Raw genomic sequence first — 18489 nt, forward strand, 5'->3', positions numbered from 1 at the left:
GTTGTTGATGAATCTGATGGAAAAGATGGAGTGAAAACCAAATAAAATGAATGGTCCCTGGATGAGCCACAGCAACATCACCTGGGAATTGCTAGAAATACAAACCTGATATCACTGCAGATATACTGCTGATAAACTCTGAGGTTGAGGACCAGCAATCTGTTTTGGCAAGCCCTCCAGGTTAATGTGATATATGACAAAGTTTGAGAGCCAGTGATTTTAGAAAAATGAATAAAACCTATTGAGAATCCATGTGAATATTTCAATCATTTCCTCTTCTAATTTTTCCCTCTGTCATAATTTCCCACTCTTCTTGCCCTTCTCCCTCTATTGACCCTTATTTTTATTGGTCACTATCTCTTCCTCACACATTGTACTAAGTGCTGAGTCTGAAGTGAATGAGTGGTATTTATTTTGGAAATATTTCTTGCCCTCATGCAAATGGTAAGATGAGAATGAAGTTATCCATTCTCTCCTGCAGAGTCTGCTCTCCAAACTTAGACATGCTCAGAATCATCTGAAGATTGTGTCAAATTACTGATGATAAATCATTATTACTCCATTCACCCATGAGGATTCTTAGTTGAGGTGAGATTATATCATGAGTACAGATTATGGCAGACTAGATCTGAATTCAGGTCATATGACTGCTGAGTTGACCATCCTTTTTTTTTTTTAAGTTTTTATTAGAATTCCAGTTAGTTAACATACAGTGCAATTATTAATTTCAGGCAGCAATACAGTGATTCAACATGTCCACAGAAGGTGATCACACCAGGTGATCAACACAGGTGCCTTCCTTGATCCCCATCATCTAAGCTCTTTCTCCATCCCTTTTCCTCTGGTAACCATCCATTTGTTCTCTGGATTAAGAGTCTGTTTCTTGGTTTGCCCTCTCTTTCTCTTTTTCCTCTTGCTCATCTGTTTTGTTTCTTAAATCCACATATGAAATGAGTTGACTGTCTCGACCAACCATTGTTAACACTTCTGGATGACACAGCATTAGCATTCCTAAATCACCTCTCATGTAAGTTCCTTTCAAAGTTTTAATATTTCCATTTTGAGAAATGCCTTCAATCTTTTCCCTCACCTACAAGGCGTGTCCATTTCTACCCATGACATAGAGTTGTAGTATGAAAAAGTGTAGAAAGTCATGGCATCCATTCAAGTATATGCCCTTACCTGAGCATAGATTTAAAAATGTTGCTTATTAGCAATGTCCACAATAGCTAAACTGTGGAAGGAGCCTCAGTGTCCCTCAAAAGATGAATGGATAAAGAAGATGTGGTCTATGTATACAATGGAATGTTACTCAGCCATTAGAAATGACAAATACCCACTATTTTCTTCTATGTGGATGGAACTGGAGGGTATTATGCTGAGTGAAGTAAGTCAATCGGAAAAGGACAAACATTATATGGTCTCATTCATTTGGGGAGTATAAAAATTAGTTAAAGGGAATAAAGGGGAAGGAGAGAAAATGAGTGAAAATATCAATGAGGGTGACAAAACATGAGAGACACCTAACTCTGGGAAATGAACAAGGGGTAGTAGAAAGGGAAGTGGGTGGAGGGTTGGGGTGACTGGGAGATGGGCACTGAGGGGGGCACTTGGCAGATGAGCACTGGGTGTTATGCTATATGTTGGCAAACTGAACTCCAATAAATAAAAAAATAAAAAATAGAAAAAACAAACAAATAAATAAGTCTTTATTTAAAAAAATTAAACTGTTGCTTATAAACTTGAAAATCATAAGACTTCTCCTTGGAATTGCTACTCATCTGCATTAGTGATGCATTGTAAGGCAAACTAGGCAGGTATGCCAATGACATTCTCTGTTTTAAGGGGACTTTTCTGAGGGCACTTGATGGGATGAGCACTGGGTGTTATATGTTAGGCAAAATGAGTTTAAATTTAAAAATTTTTAAAAAATAAGGGGACTTTTCCACCCAAGGTGGTAGGTGGCAGATCATTTAAAAAAATAGCTAATGAAAAAGAAAGAATTAAATTCATAGACTCCTCAGGGAATAGAGGAAAATTTAAGCAATTATTGGTCCTTGGAAGACAAAGACTTTCAAGACAGTGCAGATTTATATGGTACTTATAAGATAATCAAGTGCCCTAATAGAAGTGCTTCTGTAAAGCAGTGGTGCTCTCTCACCTAGGGCCGATAGAAGTGGCCATGACAGCCTTTATCATTTGGTATATTACTTAGATTCAGAACTCTGAATTTAATACAAACTAGCACTTGCTTTGTGAATGGGGAAAGCCTTTCAACTGTGTGGAGGTCTTGGTTTCCTCAATGTAGAGTGGAAACTGTCATCAAATCTTATGGGGATGTTGCAGTGATGAGCAGTGCATAGAAGAAAAGCAGCCGGCACAGCACTAAGCATATAGGACCCTCCTAATAACATTTGCTATTGTGTGTGTAGTTTTAGGTCTGTGAATGGTGGCACCTGGAATGTTTCATTTCTCAGAAGAAAACAGTAGGGTGTGCAACAGAGGAAAGACAGTAAAGAGAGAGGAAGTACATCCCTAGCATGATAACTGCAAATTTCAGAGTAGTGTTTATGAGCTGAAACTCTAGCTGGGATTCTTTATTGTGTAGAAAAGGAATGAAATGCACAGGAATTATACCAATATTCATTTGGCATGGACAGATGATGAATTATATAGCAATTAAAATGAATTAAAGAAAAAATATGATTAAGAACACATATATTCTTGAAACCGTAAGGTATAAAAATCCTATATACACCTATTAAATTGAACTTATTAATTTTATTTTTAAAAAATTTTTATTTATTTATTCATGAGAGACACACAAAGAGAGGCAGAGACACAGGCAGAGGAAGAAGCAGGCTCCATGCAGGGAGCCCTATGTGGGACTTGATTCCGGGACTCCAGGATCAGGCCCTGAACCAAAGGCAGACGCTCAACTGCTTGAGCCACCCAGGCATCCCTATTAATTTATTATTAAATTTTCATTATGTTTATTTCATATACTAGATATGTCTGATTCCAAAGACAGCATATAAAATTCCTTCTCCACAATTGCTTTTTCTTTTTTTCTGCTCTAATCAAGTAATCACAAAAAACTTTAGCAAATATTAAAGTATAAATCTTTATGGTGACATTATCTGATCATAAATTAATAGAAGTATAAGTAAATAATAAAAAAGATTATTTTAAAAAAGAAAAAATGAAACAGATTTATAAGTTGATAAAAAAGAAAAACCTATAAACATTCGTATGACAAAAAGTCTATAGCATGAGAAAACTCTAAATATATATTGAAATCTCTCAGGTAGTAATCCCTAATAAAAATAAACCCAAGCAAAGAATAACACAGAGACAACAATGAAGTGCTGGGTTTCCCACCTGTTGACATGATCAAATTTAGATACTTCACTGTCCTCATTCTGAGTGTTTTTATTGCAATTGATAGTGGAGATATAGGTGAAGTCCCCACATCATAAGTATGCACAATCCTGATTCTTTTTCTTCCCTAGGAGAACCAGTACACTAACTTTATGTACATTATTCCCCTGAAATTTTTGCTATGATTAGTAATATCATTTTATAAAAACTTACATTCTTTTGCATTTTAAAAGCCTTATATAAATGGAATCATACAGTACATGCCATTTAAAATGGGTATGCTTCTGCAGTTTATTTTTTGATTTTTTTCATATATTCAATCCCATTCACTGATTTTAATTACTAGAGAGTCTTACACGATATTGTTACATCATGGTTTATTTCCCCATTCCCTAACTGATGGATATTATGGTTGAGGCCTTTTATCCTATGTATGTTTATGAAGACATGTATAATATAAAACTATGAATGGGGGCTACCATCACATTCAAGACTGTGTTGTCTCTCTGGGAAGGGGAGAACAGGAGGGGAAGAAAAAGAGGTGCATATATATTTACTTTTTTTTTTTTAACTTTATAGAAAAGACCTGAAGCCAATATATCAGAAAATCAACATTTGGTCATCTGGAATGAGTGGAAGGGTGTTCATATGTTTTTTATTATACATCTCTGCTATTGTGATATAAAATTCTTGGTAATTTTATGATGATGAATACATGTACTCACAGGGTAGCCAGCTATATCTGCCTGTACCTTGACTCTTTTTCTTGTGTCCTCAAGGGAACTACAGGGATAATACACTCTTCTATGCAACAGTATGTCAAGAACCAGGAATGCAAGTAAAAGGAAAAGCTGACCCAAATTCTTCCCCACGACCATCACAAGAATTCAAGTAAATGTGGGAAAGTGTATAATGCTCATCTTGTTTTAAAAGGGGTTGATTTTTGGGATACCTGGGTGACTCACTCAGTTAAGAGTCTACTTTTGGCTCAGGTCATGATCCCAGGGTCCTGGCCTCCTTGGTCAGCAGGGAGTCTGCTTCTCCTTCTCCCTCTGCCCCTCCCCACTGCTCATGCACACGCTCTCTCTTTCTCTCTCAAATAAATAAATAAAATCTTTAAAAAAATTTCTCATCACAAGAAATGAATGTGAGGTGACAGATGGCAACTAAACTTAAAAAAAGGGGGGGCTGATTTTAATCAGAAGGAAAATATTTTCTGTCATATTTTAGAGAGATTAGGGGACCAACTGATTGAGACCAGGGTCAGTATCAGTACAAATATACAGAGGAACTTGTCAACAGGAAGACAGGCTAGAGTGCATGGGACACTTGGTTCTCATCATTCCATGTATGCACACTCCTCATTGCTTGCCCTGGATGAATCTGTAATAAAATAACCTGCTCCTTGTACAGAAGCATTACCTAAAGGACTTTCAGTTACCTGGCTGGCATCAGTGTGGAATGATGTATCACATGTTACCTAGATATAAAGATGGAAGATCTGTCTTCAGGAAGGGCAGAGAGACAAAGTGAGGCAATGGGCTCCTGGTCAAGAAAGATCATTTCTGTTTGGAGTCTCAGGTGTGCTTCTTCTTGACTAGGTAAGGGCTACGGAAGTGTTTTATCCCTGGGGAGTCAATATCCAAAGCTCCTCATTAGACAATATTTTTAGTGCCTTTCTGATCCATAGGCTCTGCAAATCCTTAAAGACCGAGACTAAGAAGAGAGGAATTCATGATGGCTAATCCATGAGCCTATGAGGCCAGGTGTATGCCATTTTCCCCGCCCATTCATGCTTACCTCTCTCTCATACACCTTGCACACATTTACACACACTCCTTTTTTAATGAGTTCCAGGCTTCTTTTCTTAAAGTTACAGAGAGAGGTATCACTATATGATTAATATCTTGAAGCCTAATTCCAATTTTAAATGTGTAAGTATTATTCATGTACTGGGTGTAAATAATATATTTATAAATATAAAGATATTGTAAAATTCAAACTCCTAGGAATATTTCACTTTTATTTTTTTTTAATTTTTATTTATTTATGATAGTCACACACACAGAGAGAGAGAGGCAGAAACACAGGCAGAGGGAGAAGCAGGCTCCATGCACCGTGAGCCCGACATGGGATTCGATTCCGGGTCTCCAGGATCGTGCCCTGGGCCAAAGGCAGGCGCTAAACCGCTGCGCCACCCAGGGATCCTGAATATTTCACTTTTAGAGTCATCGAATGTTTCCTGTACCTGTTTTCTGTTCTTCATCGGAGAATCTCATCTATTCACTGTGATCATTAGGGCTGTGATCAATACAGACAGACTTAATACTCTCTTTTTAAATTTTCATAATCACCTGGTCCATAGATACAATGTACATTTTTTTCCCAGTGTGGAGTTTTAGATTGAATTATGGTTCTTCATTTTTTTATTCTGTTATGATAAAGTTCAATGTCACTGAAAGGAAGTACTGTGAAGTTTGTCCATCACCCAGAGATTTCATGTGTAATAATAGATGTGGATGATACCCCATGTTAATATTAATAATAATACTTGAAAACGTATTTCTTTAAGCATTTCAGTATTTTCACATATTCACCAATGTATTTCACATTTTAACTTGATTTTTTTTCACATTTTAACTCTTTCTAATAGAATTTTCTTAAGCCATATTTTGAAAAAATATATTTTTGAAAATAGACTTATGACAAAATGGCATTATAATATCACTCTTCACCATCATAACACCAATAAACTTCAAACACACGAATAATAGGGAGATATGAAGACTTAGCTGGGTTCAAAAAATGATAAAGTTTTCCACATATTACAAGAAAATGAAACCATAAATGGTAAGTGGGATGGGGGCAAGTGATTCTGCTGGTTTATGTTCACAGGTAAGTGGATACTTATTCTGGGTAATGAAGATTAAAGAATGAAACCGGACCCCAACCTTACACCAATCACACAAGTCAAATATAAGATCTGAAACTGTAAAACTCCAAGGACAACATGTAGGGGATAATCCATTGATTTTGGTTTTGGTGATGATGTTTTGGATTGGACATGAAAAGTAAAGGCAACAAAGCAAAAATAAACATGTTGGACTACATCAAACTAAAAAGATTCTACATAGGAAAAGGAACAATCAACAAAATGAAAATGCAACCTCTGGAATAGAAGGAAATCTTTTCAAAGCTCATATCCTTAAGGGGTTCATATCCTTACTATATAATGAACTCATACAACTCAACAGTAAAAACTCAAATAATCCTTTTTTGTATATTTTTTATTGGAGTTTGATTTGCCAACATATAGTGTAACATCTAGTGCTCAAAAACTCAAATAATCTTATTTAAAAATAGGCAAAGGACCGGAATAGATGGCAACTTAAAAAAAAGACATACAAATTGCTGACATGTACATAAAAAGGTTCTCAACATCACTAAACATCAGGGAAATGCAAATCAAAACCTCACTGAGATATTACTTAATACTTGTTAACTTGGCTGTTACCAGAGACAACCCACAAGTAGGTGGAGAAAGGCAACCCTTTTACACTATTTGTGGGAATATAAACTGGTACAGCTGCTATGGAAAGCCATATAGCAAGATCTCAAAAAATTAAAACTATTTCTAAAAAAGACCCAAATAAATGAAAGAATATTCTATTTTTAGATAGATATGCACAATGTCATAGAAACAATTTACCTTAACTAACTTTATAGATTTAATGGAAATTCCGAGATGTTATTGTATTTTGAGAGATTGATTTTAAAATTTGTATGAAAGAGCAATGGAGAAAGAATATTTGATTTGAGGACACATAAGAGGAAGGAGTAATTGCTTTAGTATGTATCAAGATTAATTATGGAGACACAGTAACTAAAATGGTATGGTTCTGGAGCACAGTGAAAAACAGAACCAGTGAGACCAGCAAATAGGAAGATTTTATTGAGGACAGAATCAGTGGATAGGTTACTTAGGACAATTGCTGGGGAAGGTGCCAGTCAACAAGAGCCTTTAGGTTGTAGGGAATCAAAATATTTACATCAAAATTGCTTAGCAGACGCTGGCATTGTGCAGTACTTGTTAAGATTATCAGGATAATTGGTGAAGGAACCAGACCTTAATTTGCCAAATTCCTTACCTTTCTCAAATTCACATAGGCTGTTTGTCTCAAGCTGAGACTGAGAATGCTATGTTTTTCTCTCTACCTCTCTTTTTCAAATTTATTTTTTACTTTTTATTTTTTAAGATTTGTTTTTATTTATTTTGAAGATTTATTTTATTTTATTTTATTTGAGAGAGAGAGAGAAAGAGAGAGAGAGAGAGAAGCTATGAATGGGAGGAGGGGCAGAGGGAGAAGAAAACTCCTCACTGAGCGGGGAGCCTGATGTGGATTTGATCCCAGGACACTAAGATCATGACCTTACCCTAAGGGAGATACTTAACCGATTGAGCCACCCAGGTGCCCTATTTTTATTTATTTGAGAGAGAAAGAGAGAATGTGTGAACAGTGAGAGGAGCAGAGGGAGAGGGAGAGGGAGAGAATTCTCCAACTAACTTCCTACTGAGAGCAGACCCTGATGTGGGACTCAATCATAAGACCCTGAGATCACAGCCCGAGATGGAATCAAGAGTTGGACCCTTAACCAACTGAGCCACTGAAGTACCTCTCTTTTTTTTAATTATATATTTAAAGTGTACATAATGATGATTTGATATACATACATAATGGACTTATCATGCTGAGCAAGCTAATTACCATATCCATCTTCTCATATAGTTACCACTTTTCTAGTGTCTAGTGGTTAAGAGTACAACAAATCTAGGCTGAGGCCAGTCCTCTGGCTATAATGACACCCTTGTTCAGTCCTTTCCCACCCTATCCTTCTGTCACTAACATTTTCCTGAGAACCTGTCCCCTAAAATAACCATAGACAGAATCCATTCTACTTCAATGGTTCCCAAAAATCAAGCTCAGAGTGTTCATATACATCCTCAAAAACACCAAAGCTAGAGAACCCAAAGTCAGTTTTCAACCTAAGTTGAACTACCTTTATGGTATTTAACCACTGAAACATAAGAACTTGTTGAGGGAAAGGTCAGACAACCTGATCACCCAGTATTCCTGTACTTTGACTCATTCTAGAAGCCCAAGACCAAGGCAGATGACACAGTAGCAAACAAGATGAGTTTCTTCAAGGCTCCCTTCATGTCCTTGTTCCTCAGGCTGTAGATGAAGGGGTTCAACATTGGAGGGACCACGGTGTACATCACTGAGGCTCTTGCAGTATCCTTGGAAGAATGAGAAACTGCAGAACTAATGTACACCCCAAAAGCTGTCCCATAGAACAAAGAAACAACTGAGAGATGAGCCCCACAGGTGGAAAAGGCTTTATATTTCCCCCCAGCTGATGACATTCTCAGAGTAGAAGAGACAATTTGAATGTAAGAGAAAATAATCCCAAGGAGAGGAACACCACCCAATACACTGGTCACTAAATACATCAGGATATTATTGATGAGGGTATCAGAACAGGCGAGCTTGATGACCTGAGCAAGTTCACAGAAAAAATGGGGAATTTCCAGATCTGTGCAGAAGGAGAGTCGCAACACCATCAGACTGTGGAGTAGGGCATCTGCAATGCTGATGATCAGGGTGAGTAGAATCAGCAGGCCACAGAGGTGGGGGTTCATGATGACTGTGTACCTCAGTGGATGGCAGATGGCCACATAGCGGTCATAGGCCATTGCTGCAAGGAGAAAGTTTTCTAAGCCTGCAAAAAACAGGACAAAGCAGACCTGGGTGAGGCAGCCTGTGTAACTGATGGATTTGCTCTGTCTTTGGATGTTCACCAGCATCTTGGGGATGGTGGTGGTGCTGAAACAGATGTCAGTGAACGCCAGGTGGGAGAGGAAGAAGTACATGGGTGTTTGAAGGTGGGAGTCAGAGCTGATAGCCAGGATGATGAGCAGGTTTCCTAGCACAGTGACCAGGTATATGGTCAGGAACAGTCCAAAGAGAAGGGGCTGCCATTCTGGATCTTCTGAGAGACCCAGAAGGAAGAATTCTGCTACACCTGTTTGGTTTTCTGGTTCCATGTTCTTGATGAGACTGATGGAAAAAAGCACAGAGGAGAGTACATGTAACAGAGGTACAAGTATCCCTTGTCTTTAGAAAATCCTGATATGAATTGAATATTATTTCTTTTCTTATTAAAAAGAAAATAATATTCAGGTGTAGTTTTTATTTGAATGCCTGGGTGACTCAGTGGTTGAGCATCTGCCTTGGGCTCAGGGCCTGATCCCTGGGTCTTGGGATCGAGTCCCACATCGGGCTCTCTGCAGGAAGCCTGCTTCTTCCTCTGCCTATGTCTCTGCCTCTCTGTGTCTCTCATGAATAAATAAAAAAATCTTTAAAAATAGTTTTTATTTAAATCCCAGTTAGCATAGAGTGTAATATTAGTTTCAGGTATACATTATAGTGATCAAGACTTCCATAGAAGACCCAGTGCTCATCACAGAAATTAATATTATTCATCTTTTCTTTTGCCTTTTACCTGTCTTGGTCTCTCTCCTTTTCTCAACCTCTTTTGTTTTTGTCCTCCTCTTTTTTACATTCCTCAATTACTCCAAGTTTATGTGTTATTTTCTCACACCATGCCACATAATAGGAATAAGATAGGAAAAATATATGTTTTTATTCCTTCAAAATTCTCCAGCTTCCAATTAGCAAGCAGGAAACTCAAGACCAAGCAATATTAAATCAGGGTTTTAGTAATAGCTGAGTAATATTACATTGTATACATATACCACATCTTCTTTGTCCATTCACCTTTCGATGGACACTGAGGCTCCTTCCACAGTTTGGCTATTGTGGACATTGCTGCTAGAAACATCGGGGTGCAGGTGTCCCGGCATTTCACTGCATATGTATATTACTCATCCATTAGAAATGACAAATACCCACCATTTGCTTTGACGTGGATGGAACTGGAGAGTATTATGCTGAGTGAAATAAGTCAATCAGAAAAAGACAAACATTATATGGTCTCATTCATTTGGGGAATATAAAAATTGTGAAAGGGAATAAAGGGAAAGGAAAGAAAATGAGTGAAAACATCAGTGAGGGTGACAAAACAAGAGAGACACCTAACTCTGGGAAATGAACAAGGGGTAGTGGAAGGGGAGGTGGGCGGGGAGTTGGGGTGACTGGGTGATGGGCACTGAGCGGGGCACTTGGCGGGATGAGCACTGGGTGTTATGCTATATGTTGGCAAATTGAAGTCCAATAAAAAATATTTTTAAAAAATCAGGGTTTTAAAGCGGGGTTTCTCAAACTATGCCTTGCATCAGAATTCACTCAAGGCTTTGTTAAAACTCACATTACTGGCTCCCCTACTCTGAATATGAGATTCAGGCTTGGGCATCAGGCTGACAATTTGCCTTTCTAACAAATTCCCAATGTTGCTGCTCACAGTCTGAGTTTTACTTTGAGGACCCCAATTCTAGAGCATAGCAGATTGTGGGCATGGCAAATCTACTTGACTATAGGTTGGAGCAGACCCAGCATAACTATGGGGGAAATGCTGGCCTGCCCATCAACTCTGCAGAGTGAGCTGGCTGGGAGTTCAAACACATGACTCAGTTAAGCCTCTTTATATTCTTTTTTTTCATATTCCTTCTCTCCCTCCCCCTACTCCTTCCTTCCTTCCTTCCTTCCTTCCTTCCTTCCTTCCTTCCTTCCTTCTTGGAAATAATGCTCTGCTTTTATTAACTCATTCTTAGTTACAGAGTAGACTCTATCATCACTCTGTAGCAGTAATTATTGAGAACTCTAGATTTAAACCTCTTCATTTTCAATGGATCATCAAAATCTGCCTATTGAATATCCCATTTCCATTTCAGTGTCTGGTCATTGGATTCTATAACAAAACCCTTGCTATGAGGCACTTGGTTGACCAGTGGTTGAGCATCTGCCTCCTGCTCGGGTTGTGATCCCGGGGTTCCGGAATCAATTCCCACATTGACCTCTCCTTGAAGAGCCTGATTCTCACTCTGCCCGAGTCTCTGCCTCTGTGTGTCTCTCATGAATAAATAAATAAAAATCTTTAAAAAACCCTCTTCCTATAATTGTTGTAATTAATGGTAATAGCGGATATTATAAAATAAATATGATAATTATTTTAAACTGCACACACTACCTCTAACACAACATCTGTTGCCAAGCATGTCCTCAGTTCTTTTCTCATGCTGATTTTATTCGGTCTATGGCAGGATAAGTCAGGTGTTTCTACCATCCTCCTGTTTACCTCTGACTTCACGAAGAGAGAAAGGTCAAGAGGCACCTGGATGGCTCAGTTGGTTAAGTGTCTGCCTTGGGCTCAGGTCATGATCCCGGGATCCTGGGATTGAGCCTGTAATAGATTCCCAGCTCAGTGGGGAGTCTGCTTCTCCCTCTCCCCGTGCTTGTGCTCTCTCCTACTCTCTCTCTCTGTGTATCTCAAATAAATAAATAAGATCTTTTAAAAATTAAAAAAAGAGAGAAAAGTGAAGTTATGGTTACAAAACCTTGACACTCCAGTGAGATGTGGTGCAGAGAATTAAATTCAAGCTTCCAGACTTTGGAGCTGAACTCAGAACATCATGTGATGTGGTCTCTGACGAGTGAAGATTTAGGTGTCCTATAGGGTTGATCAGACTTCAGCACCAACTTTTTGAAGTTTGCCCCTGCATAAGACTGCGAGTGGAAGTCAAGAGCTTCCCTGCCTGAAGTTCTTCTAATTTCCAACCATGTAGGTAGTACGTAAGCAAGTGATAGCTTCAAAACAGGATCCACACTCAGAACTAGAGATCAAGATTATCATATAGTATTTTAGGCTGTTATGGTTATTATTTCAATGAGATTCACTTTTCTTTTAACATTAGGATATTAAAACATTCTCATAAGGTTTACATAACACATCTATATTTTCCACCCCATACTGAAGAATTTGAGGAAGGAGGAATTGCATGAGGTCTTGAAGGAAAGAAAAAAGTTAAAAAGCAAAAATTTGTTAATGTGTTAAAAATCAGAATCCTGGGATAAGAGAGATAAAATCTACGGACACTAATGTCCAGACTGTTTGACAAGAGTGTTGCTACTGTCGTAAGAAGAAGAGGAAGATTGTCAAGTTAGCTTTAAGAAAGAAAAAGGAAATTGAGAAAGGTATATCTGGATACCTTAAATGCCTTGCTAGTTGGGCTTAAATAATTTAATTCATATAAATGGGAGCTTAGTGCCTGTGGAATGTGAAGCACTTGTTATTTAGGATGATGGGGACAATTGGATGAGAAAATGAGACCTTATTTTTAGGAATTACTTACTTATCCCTGATCCCGGGGACCTACACCCTCCACAGCAGTAAATGAAATAAATACATGCACACTCTTTTTTGTTTGACCACTCCTTTTGTTTGACCACCAGTCACATTTTTCATACATTTTTTAAACACTTAATTTTTTTATATATTAGAGAGAGAGAGCGCACTGAGTGAGTAGAGGGAGAGGGGCAAGCAGCCTCCATGCTGAGTGCAGAGCCCAAAGTGGGGCTTGATCTCACCACCCTGAGATCATGACCTGAGCTGAAATCAAGAGTTGGACTTCTAACAAGTGAGATATCCAGGCATCCCTGCCAATCACATTTTTACATGCAAAGGAATAGAAAAAGACTACAAACAAATTCAAATTTTAAACTAACAAGTGTGATAATTATCTTTATTAATAGGCAATAACTTCCAAGAAAATTTTGAACCTTTTTCCTTTCCAAGATAGCTTAATGAGATCAGCCCCTTTCATTTTCCTCTTTTTTATGGTAGATTAAGGAAATAATCCCTTCCTACTCAGCAGTTTAACTGATTTTCTCTTGCTCTTTTTTTTTTTTTTTTTTAATACCGATTCTGTCCCTGTGGTATAATGGACAATTTTAAGGAAAGAAATGTTGAACACCATTCATAGAAATTCAGATCCTCTATGTGTTTCATCAAAGTCTAGGTTAGGCAGCCTTGGCCACTCGTTTCCAAAGGAATCCTTAGTTTATGTGTCAGGAAGAACTCAAGGATACTTCTGTTTTCTTTGTTAGAGTGAGTTCCTGAGAATACTGTTATTGTATCATCCAAATAGGCAAGACATGGCTACGTCCCAGGTGCATCAATGGATCTGCCAAATATTCTCATGAATCAATGTTTTAGAAAAAAGTCTGTAAACGTCTCTTCTGTGAACAGCTCATTAAGATACTAATACTGAGGAGCTGAACGGCCCTAGGTAATATCTGTTTCACCAATGAGAAAATATGAGCCCTTAGCATGGAGTCATGAAAACAAGCAACCAGTAATATCAATTAATATTTAAATTCAGGCACCTATGAGTTTGATTCTGTCTCCAGCACTTTCTTTGTAAAGAAGGACAATTTCTTTTCAATTGTGCAAGAAGCCTCAGTCTCATTTGGATAATGGAAAAAATTATAAAACCTTATGGGAATGTTGCAAGAATGAGTGATGTGTAGATGAAATCACTAAGTGCAATGTTTGATATATGAAACACTCTTAATATTTCCTATTGTGATTTGTTTCTGCCATGGACACAAGTGTACCATCTGGCATGGTTCATTTAAAAAGGGAAGTGTTAGGAGGGGAAAGTGTAGGAAGAGAGGAGAAACAACCATAAACATGGCAACCATAGCATGACAATCATAAATTTCAAGGAAAAACGGATGTGTTGAATCTCTTAGTGGGATAATTGCTTACATAGGGAAACCAAAGTGAACAATCTGAATGAACATAATAGTTAATTCTCATTTCTCATGGACATATGATAAAATGTATAGCATCTAAAACGAATAAATTAGGCTCAGACATATCAACAGATATTAAAAACTCCAAAGAGTGGATCCCTGGGTGGCGCAGCGGTTTAGCGCCTGCCTTTGGCCCAGGGCGCGATCCTGGAGACCTGGGATCGAATCCCACGTCAGGCTCCCAGTGCATGGAGCCTGCTTCTCTCTCTGCCTGTGTCTCTGCCTCTCTCTCTCTCTCACTGTGTGCCTATCATAAATAAAAAAAAAAAAAAACTCCAAAGAGAAAGTAATTTTCCTAACAAGACCAATATTATGATACAGTTTAAATGTTTTAAAATAGCACTGATCTTAAAACTTTAATTTCTTACTATATAGCATTTCACATATACAAAAAGCACAGAGAAAACAAAGTCCTGGGTATCTGCCACTAAGGACCATTAAATTAAAATACATTGACATATTGGCAGTAAATATTTTAAGAATCAAAGTAATACGTATTTATTTTTTCATATCCTTAATAACTTTTTCTTGCCCAAGAGAACTACCGTACTGAACTTGGCATTTATGATTTCCTTATGGTTTTAATCGTTGAATACAAATGCATAACTTTTTGTTTTACATTTTAAACTTGACATATTGTACATTTTACATTTAGTTTTAACAATAATACACTTGATGTCTTGGTACATTTTTCTCTGGTTCATTAACTTTAAATACCTTACTTTATTCCAGTGTCATATTACATCACAATTTATTTGTCCTTTCTTTAACTAAGAGGCATTTTACTGTTGCCTTTTTTTTTTTTACTGTTGCCTTTTATACACACAAACAAACACACACAATGTGCAAACAATTTAAATAACATGCAGAGAATAACCAAACTCAAGACTCTGGTTGCCTCTGGGAATGAAAAGAACATAAAGGGATGCTCTATTAATTCATGTTATTTTGTTACTTTAAAAAACATTTTAATTTTAATTACAGGATAGTTAACATACCCTGTTATATTAGTTTCAAGATGTCCAATATAGTGATTCAATGATTCTGTACATTACTCAGTGCTCATCATGATAAGTGTACTCTTAATCCCCTTCACCTATTTCACCCATGCCCAACCCAACTCCCCTCTGATAGCTATCAGTTTGTTCCATGTTATTTTGTTATTTAAGAAAAGAGTTCTATGTGGAAAACAGTATGGAGGTTCCTCAAAAAGTTAAAAATAGAACTACCACTACCCTACAATCCAGTAATTGCACTACTGGATATTTACCCAAGGAATACAAAAACACAAATTCAAAGGGATACACGCACCCCTATGTTTATAGCAGCATAATCTATTATAGCCAAGATATAGAAGCAGTCCATTGATTGAGGAATGGATAAAGAAGTGGTATATATATATATTATATTATATAATATATAATATTTATATATAAAATATATAATATAAATAATATAAAATAATATAATATATAAAATATTTTATATGTATATAAAATGAAATATTATTCAGGCATCAAAAAGGATGAAATCTTGCCGTTTGCAATGACATGGATGGAGCTAGAGAGAATAATGCTAAGTGAAATAAGTCAGAGAAAGACAGACACCATATGATTTCACTTACATGTGGAATTTAAGAAACAAAACATAAAAGCAAAGGGAAAAAATGAGAGAGAGAGAGAGAGAAATTTAAAAACAGATTCTTAATTACAAAGAACAAACTAATGGTTACCAGAGGAGAGGTGGGTAGGGGATGGGTTAAATAAGTGATGGGCATTAAGGAGTGCACTGATGATGAGCTCCAGGTTTTGAATGGAAGTGTTGAATCACTATTGTACACTTGAAACTAATATAACACTGTATATTAACTGACTGGAATTAAAATAAAAACTTAAAATGAAAAAAAGGAACTCTGATGGCAAAATATCAAGTTTTAGTAATTCTGGAAGCATAGGTACCTGTTTATTTGTTCTATTATTCTATGCTCTTTTGCCTTAAATATTTCATAGATTACTAAAAAGAAACAGATAGCCTCATTCTCCACCTCCTCTGTCTCAGAACACTCATAACCAGGAAACAGTGTCAAAAGCAAAGGTCTCTTCTACAAAGGAGTATCATGAGCCAGGAGTGGAAAGGAAAGGAGAGGCTGGCCACACACCTCTGCCCTTTGCCAAAGAAATTAAAGAAAATGTGAGAGAATTCTTGAATATTCTTCAAAATTGAGCAAAAGTAGATTGCTCTTGAGAGTGGAAAGAGTCCCAGGACTTTAGGATCAGAATAGGAGATTAGCAGAATGAGAGATAGTCAAGCATTTGTGCAAAGGTGCAAGCAAACAGGTGGAGGAGAAGATTGATGAATTCTTACGCAGGCACCTCAAAGGTCACCTAACTCTGTTCATCTGCATGTCCTCACCTCACAGTTACCAGGTGGACCACTAAACAAAGAACTTTATTGCAAAACATAAAGTAGGGGACTTCAGATTACCTGGATGTCAACAGTAAGGAATGACATTCAGTTCTTCCCTAGATGTGAAGAATTCTCTTCCCTAGAATGAGAGCTCTGTTCTCAGTGAGCACAGAAAGGTAGTGGAGCCCTGGGCTCTTAGTGCAGAGATGCTGGACCTTGGGACGAGGCCCAGGTGGGCTGCAAATGACCTGGGTATGGCTGTTGAGTGGAGTGATCACAGGAAGACTATCTGCAGTCTCTTTCTCTTTTGGGGGTTCAATATCCAAAGCTCCTCATTAGCAAACTCTTTTTTTACTCTCATGTGACCACAGGGCAGTGCAAATCCTGGAAGAGCGAGGCTCAGAGATGAGGAACTTTGCTTTGTCTGATTCTCTCACCCTGAGTGATCAAACATATGTGATCTTCTCCCTCCATAGGTCTTGGCTTATATCCATTTCAAGTAACCTACAAACCCAACCACATCTTCCTTCTGTTATTAGATTCCAGACTTTGTTAAACGTATATTTACATTCAAGTCTGTTTTAATTACAATCTCAAGAAGGCTGATAATACATTTGAGCTAAAAAAATATATAGTTTCCTTATATGGATAGATAAATATTACCTGGATTAATACATGTGATAATGTAGGAAACATACACTAAAAACGCAACACTAAAAAAACAAACAAACAAAACAAAACAACAACAACAACAAAAAACCCGCAACACTACGGGGAGATGTTATGTGTGACTCATTGAATGTTGATTCTGTCTATGCATATTATATTTAGCAGTTTCTAATGTTTTCTGTACCAGACATTTGTTCTTTTGATAAAATGTCACTTCCAACTTTTCCCAAACAATAGTAATGGCCTAAATATATTTTTAATCACATTAAGGGCCATGGGTTAAAACTATTGGTCTTGGTTATCAATACTGTTGTAGTAAATTACAAATTATCAGAGTAATAGTCAATCTGTGATACCATATGATTCTGAGGATGTAATCATAAGATTTAAGGCCTGTTTGTTATAATAATTAAAAAAATTTTAATCTTATTTTTGTTTCAAGTTTTCATTTAAATTCTAGTTAGTTAACATACAGTGTAATATGGGTTTTGGGTATAGAATTTAGTGATTGATCACTTACATAGAACACCCAGTGCTTGGGATCCCTGGGTTGCTCAGTGGTTTAGCGCCTGCCTTTGGCCCAGGGCGTGATCCTGGAGTCCTGGGATGGAGTCCCACATCGGGCTCCCTGCATTGAGCCTGCTTCTCCCTCTGCCTGTGTCTCTGCCTCTGTTTCTCTCTCTCTCTCTATCTCTCTGTGTGTGTCTCTCATGAATAAATAAATAAAATAAAAAAAAAAGAACACCCAGTGCTTATCACAACACATGCCCTCCTTAATACTTATCACCCATTTAGCCCATCCCCTGCCCACCTCCCCTCCAGCAACCCTCAGTTTTGTTCTCTATACTTTATAGTCTTTGTGGTTTGCCTTCCTCTCTGTTTTTATCTTATTTTTCCTTCCCTTCCCCTGTGTTCATCTGTTTTGTTTCTTAAATTCCACATATGAGTGAAATGATATGTTATTTGTCTTTCTCTGACTGGCTTATTTCACTTAGCATAATACACTGTAGCTCCATCCATATCATTGCAAATAGCAAAATTTCATTCTTTTTATGGTTGAGTAATATTCTATTGTACATATACACACCTTCTTTATCCATTCATCTGTCGATGGACATTTGGGCTGTTTCCATAATTTGGCTATTGTTGATAATGTTGCTGTAAACATTGGAGTGTACGTGTACCTTCAAATCAGCAT

At 37.3% G+C, this 18489-nt stretch overlaps 1 protein-coding gene across 1 annotated transcript; it reads right to left on the reverse strand.

Annotated features, from left to right (window-relative positions):
- Positions 1-8530: 8530 nt before the first annotated feature.
- Positions 8531-9487, reverse strand: LOC140611471 (olfactory receptor 7G2-like). Its single transcript, XM_072788219.1, has one exon. The coding sequence runs from the start codon at positions 9485-9487 to the stop codon at positions 8531-8533; it is 957 nt and encodes a 318-aa protein (XP_072644320.1).
- Between the last annotated feature and the right edge of the window lie 9002 nt (positions 9488-18489).

This window comes from Canis lupus, chromosome 19, assembly GCF_048164855.1.
Source record: "Canis lupus baileyi chromosome 19, mCanLup2.hap1, whole genome shotgun sequence".
In the NCBI taxonomy this organism is placed as follows: domain Eukaryota; kingdom Metazoa; phylum Chordata; class Mammalia; order Carnivora; family Canidae; genus Canis; species Canis lupus.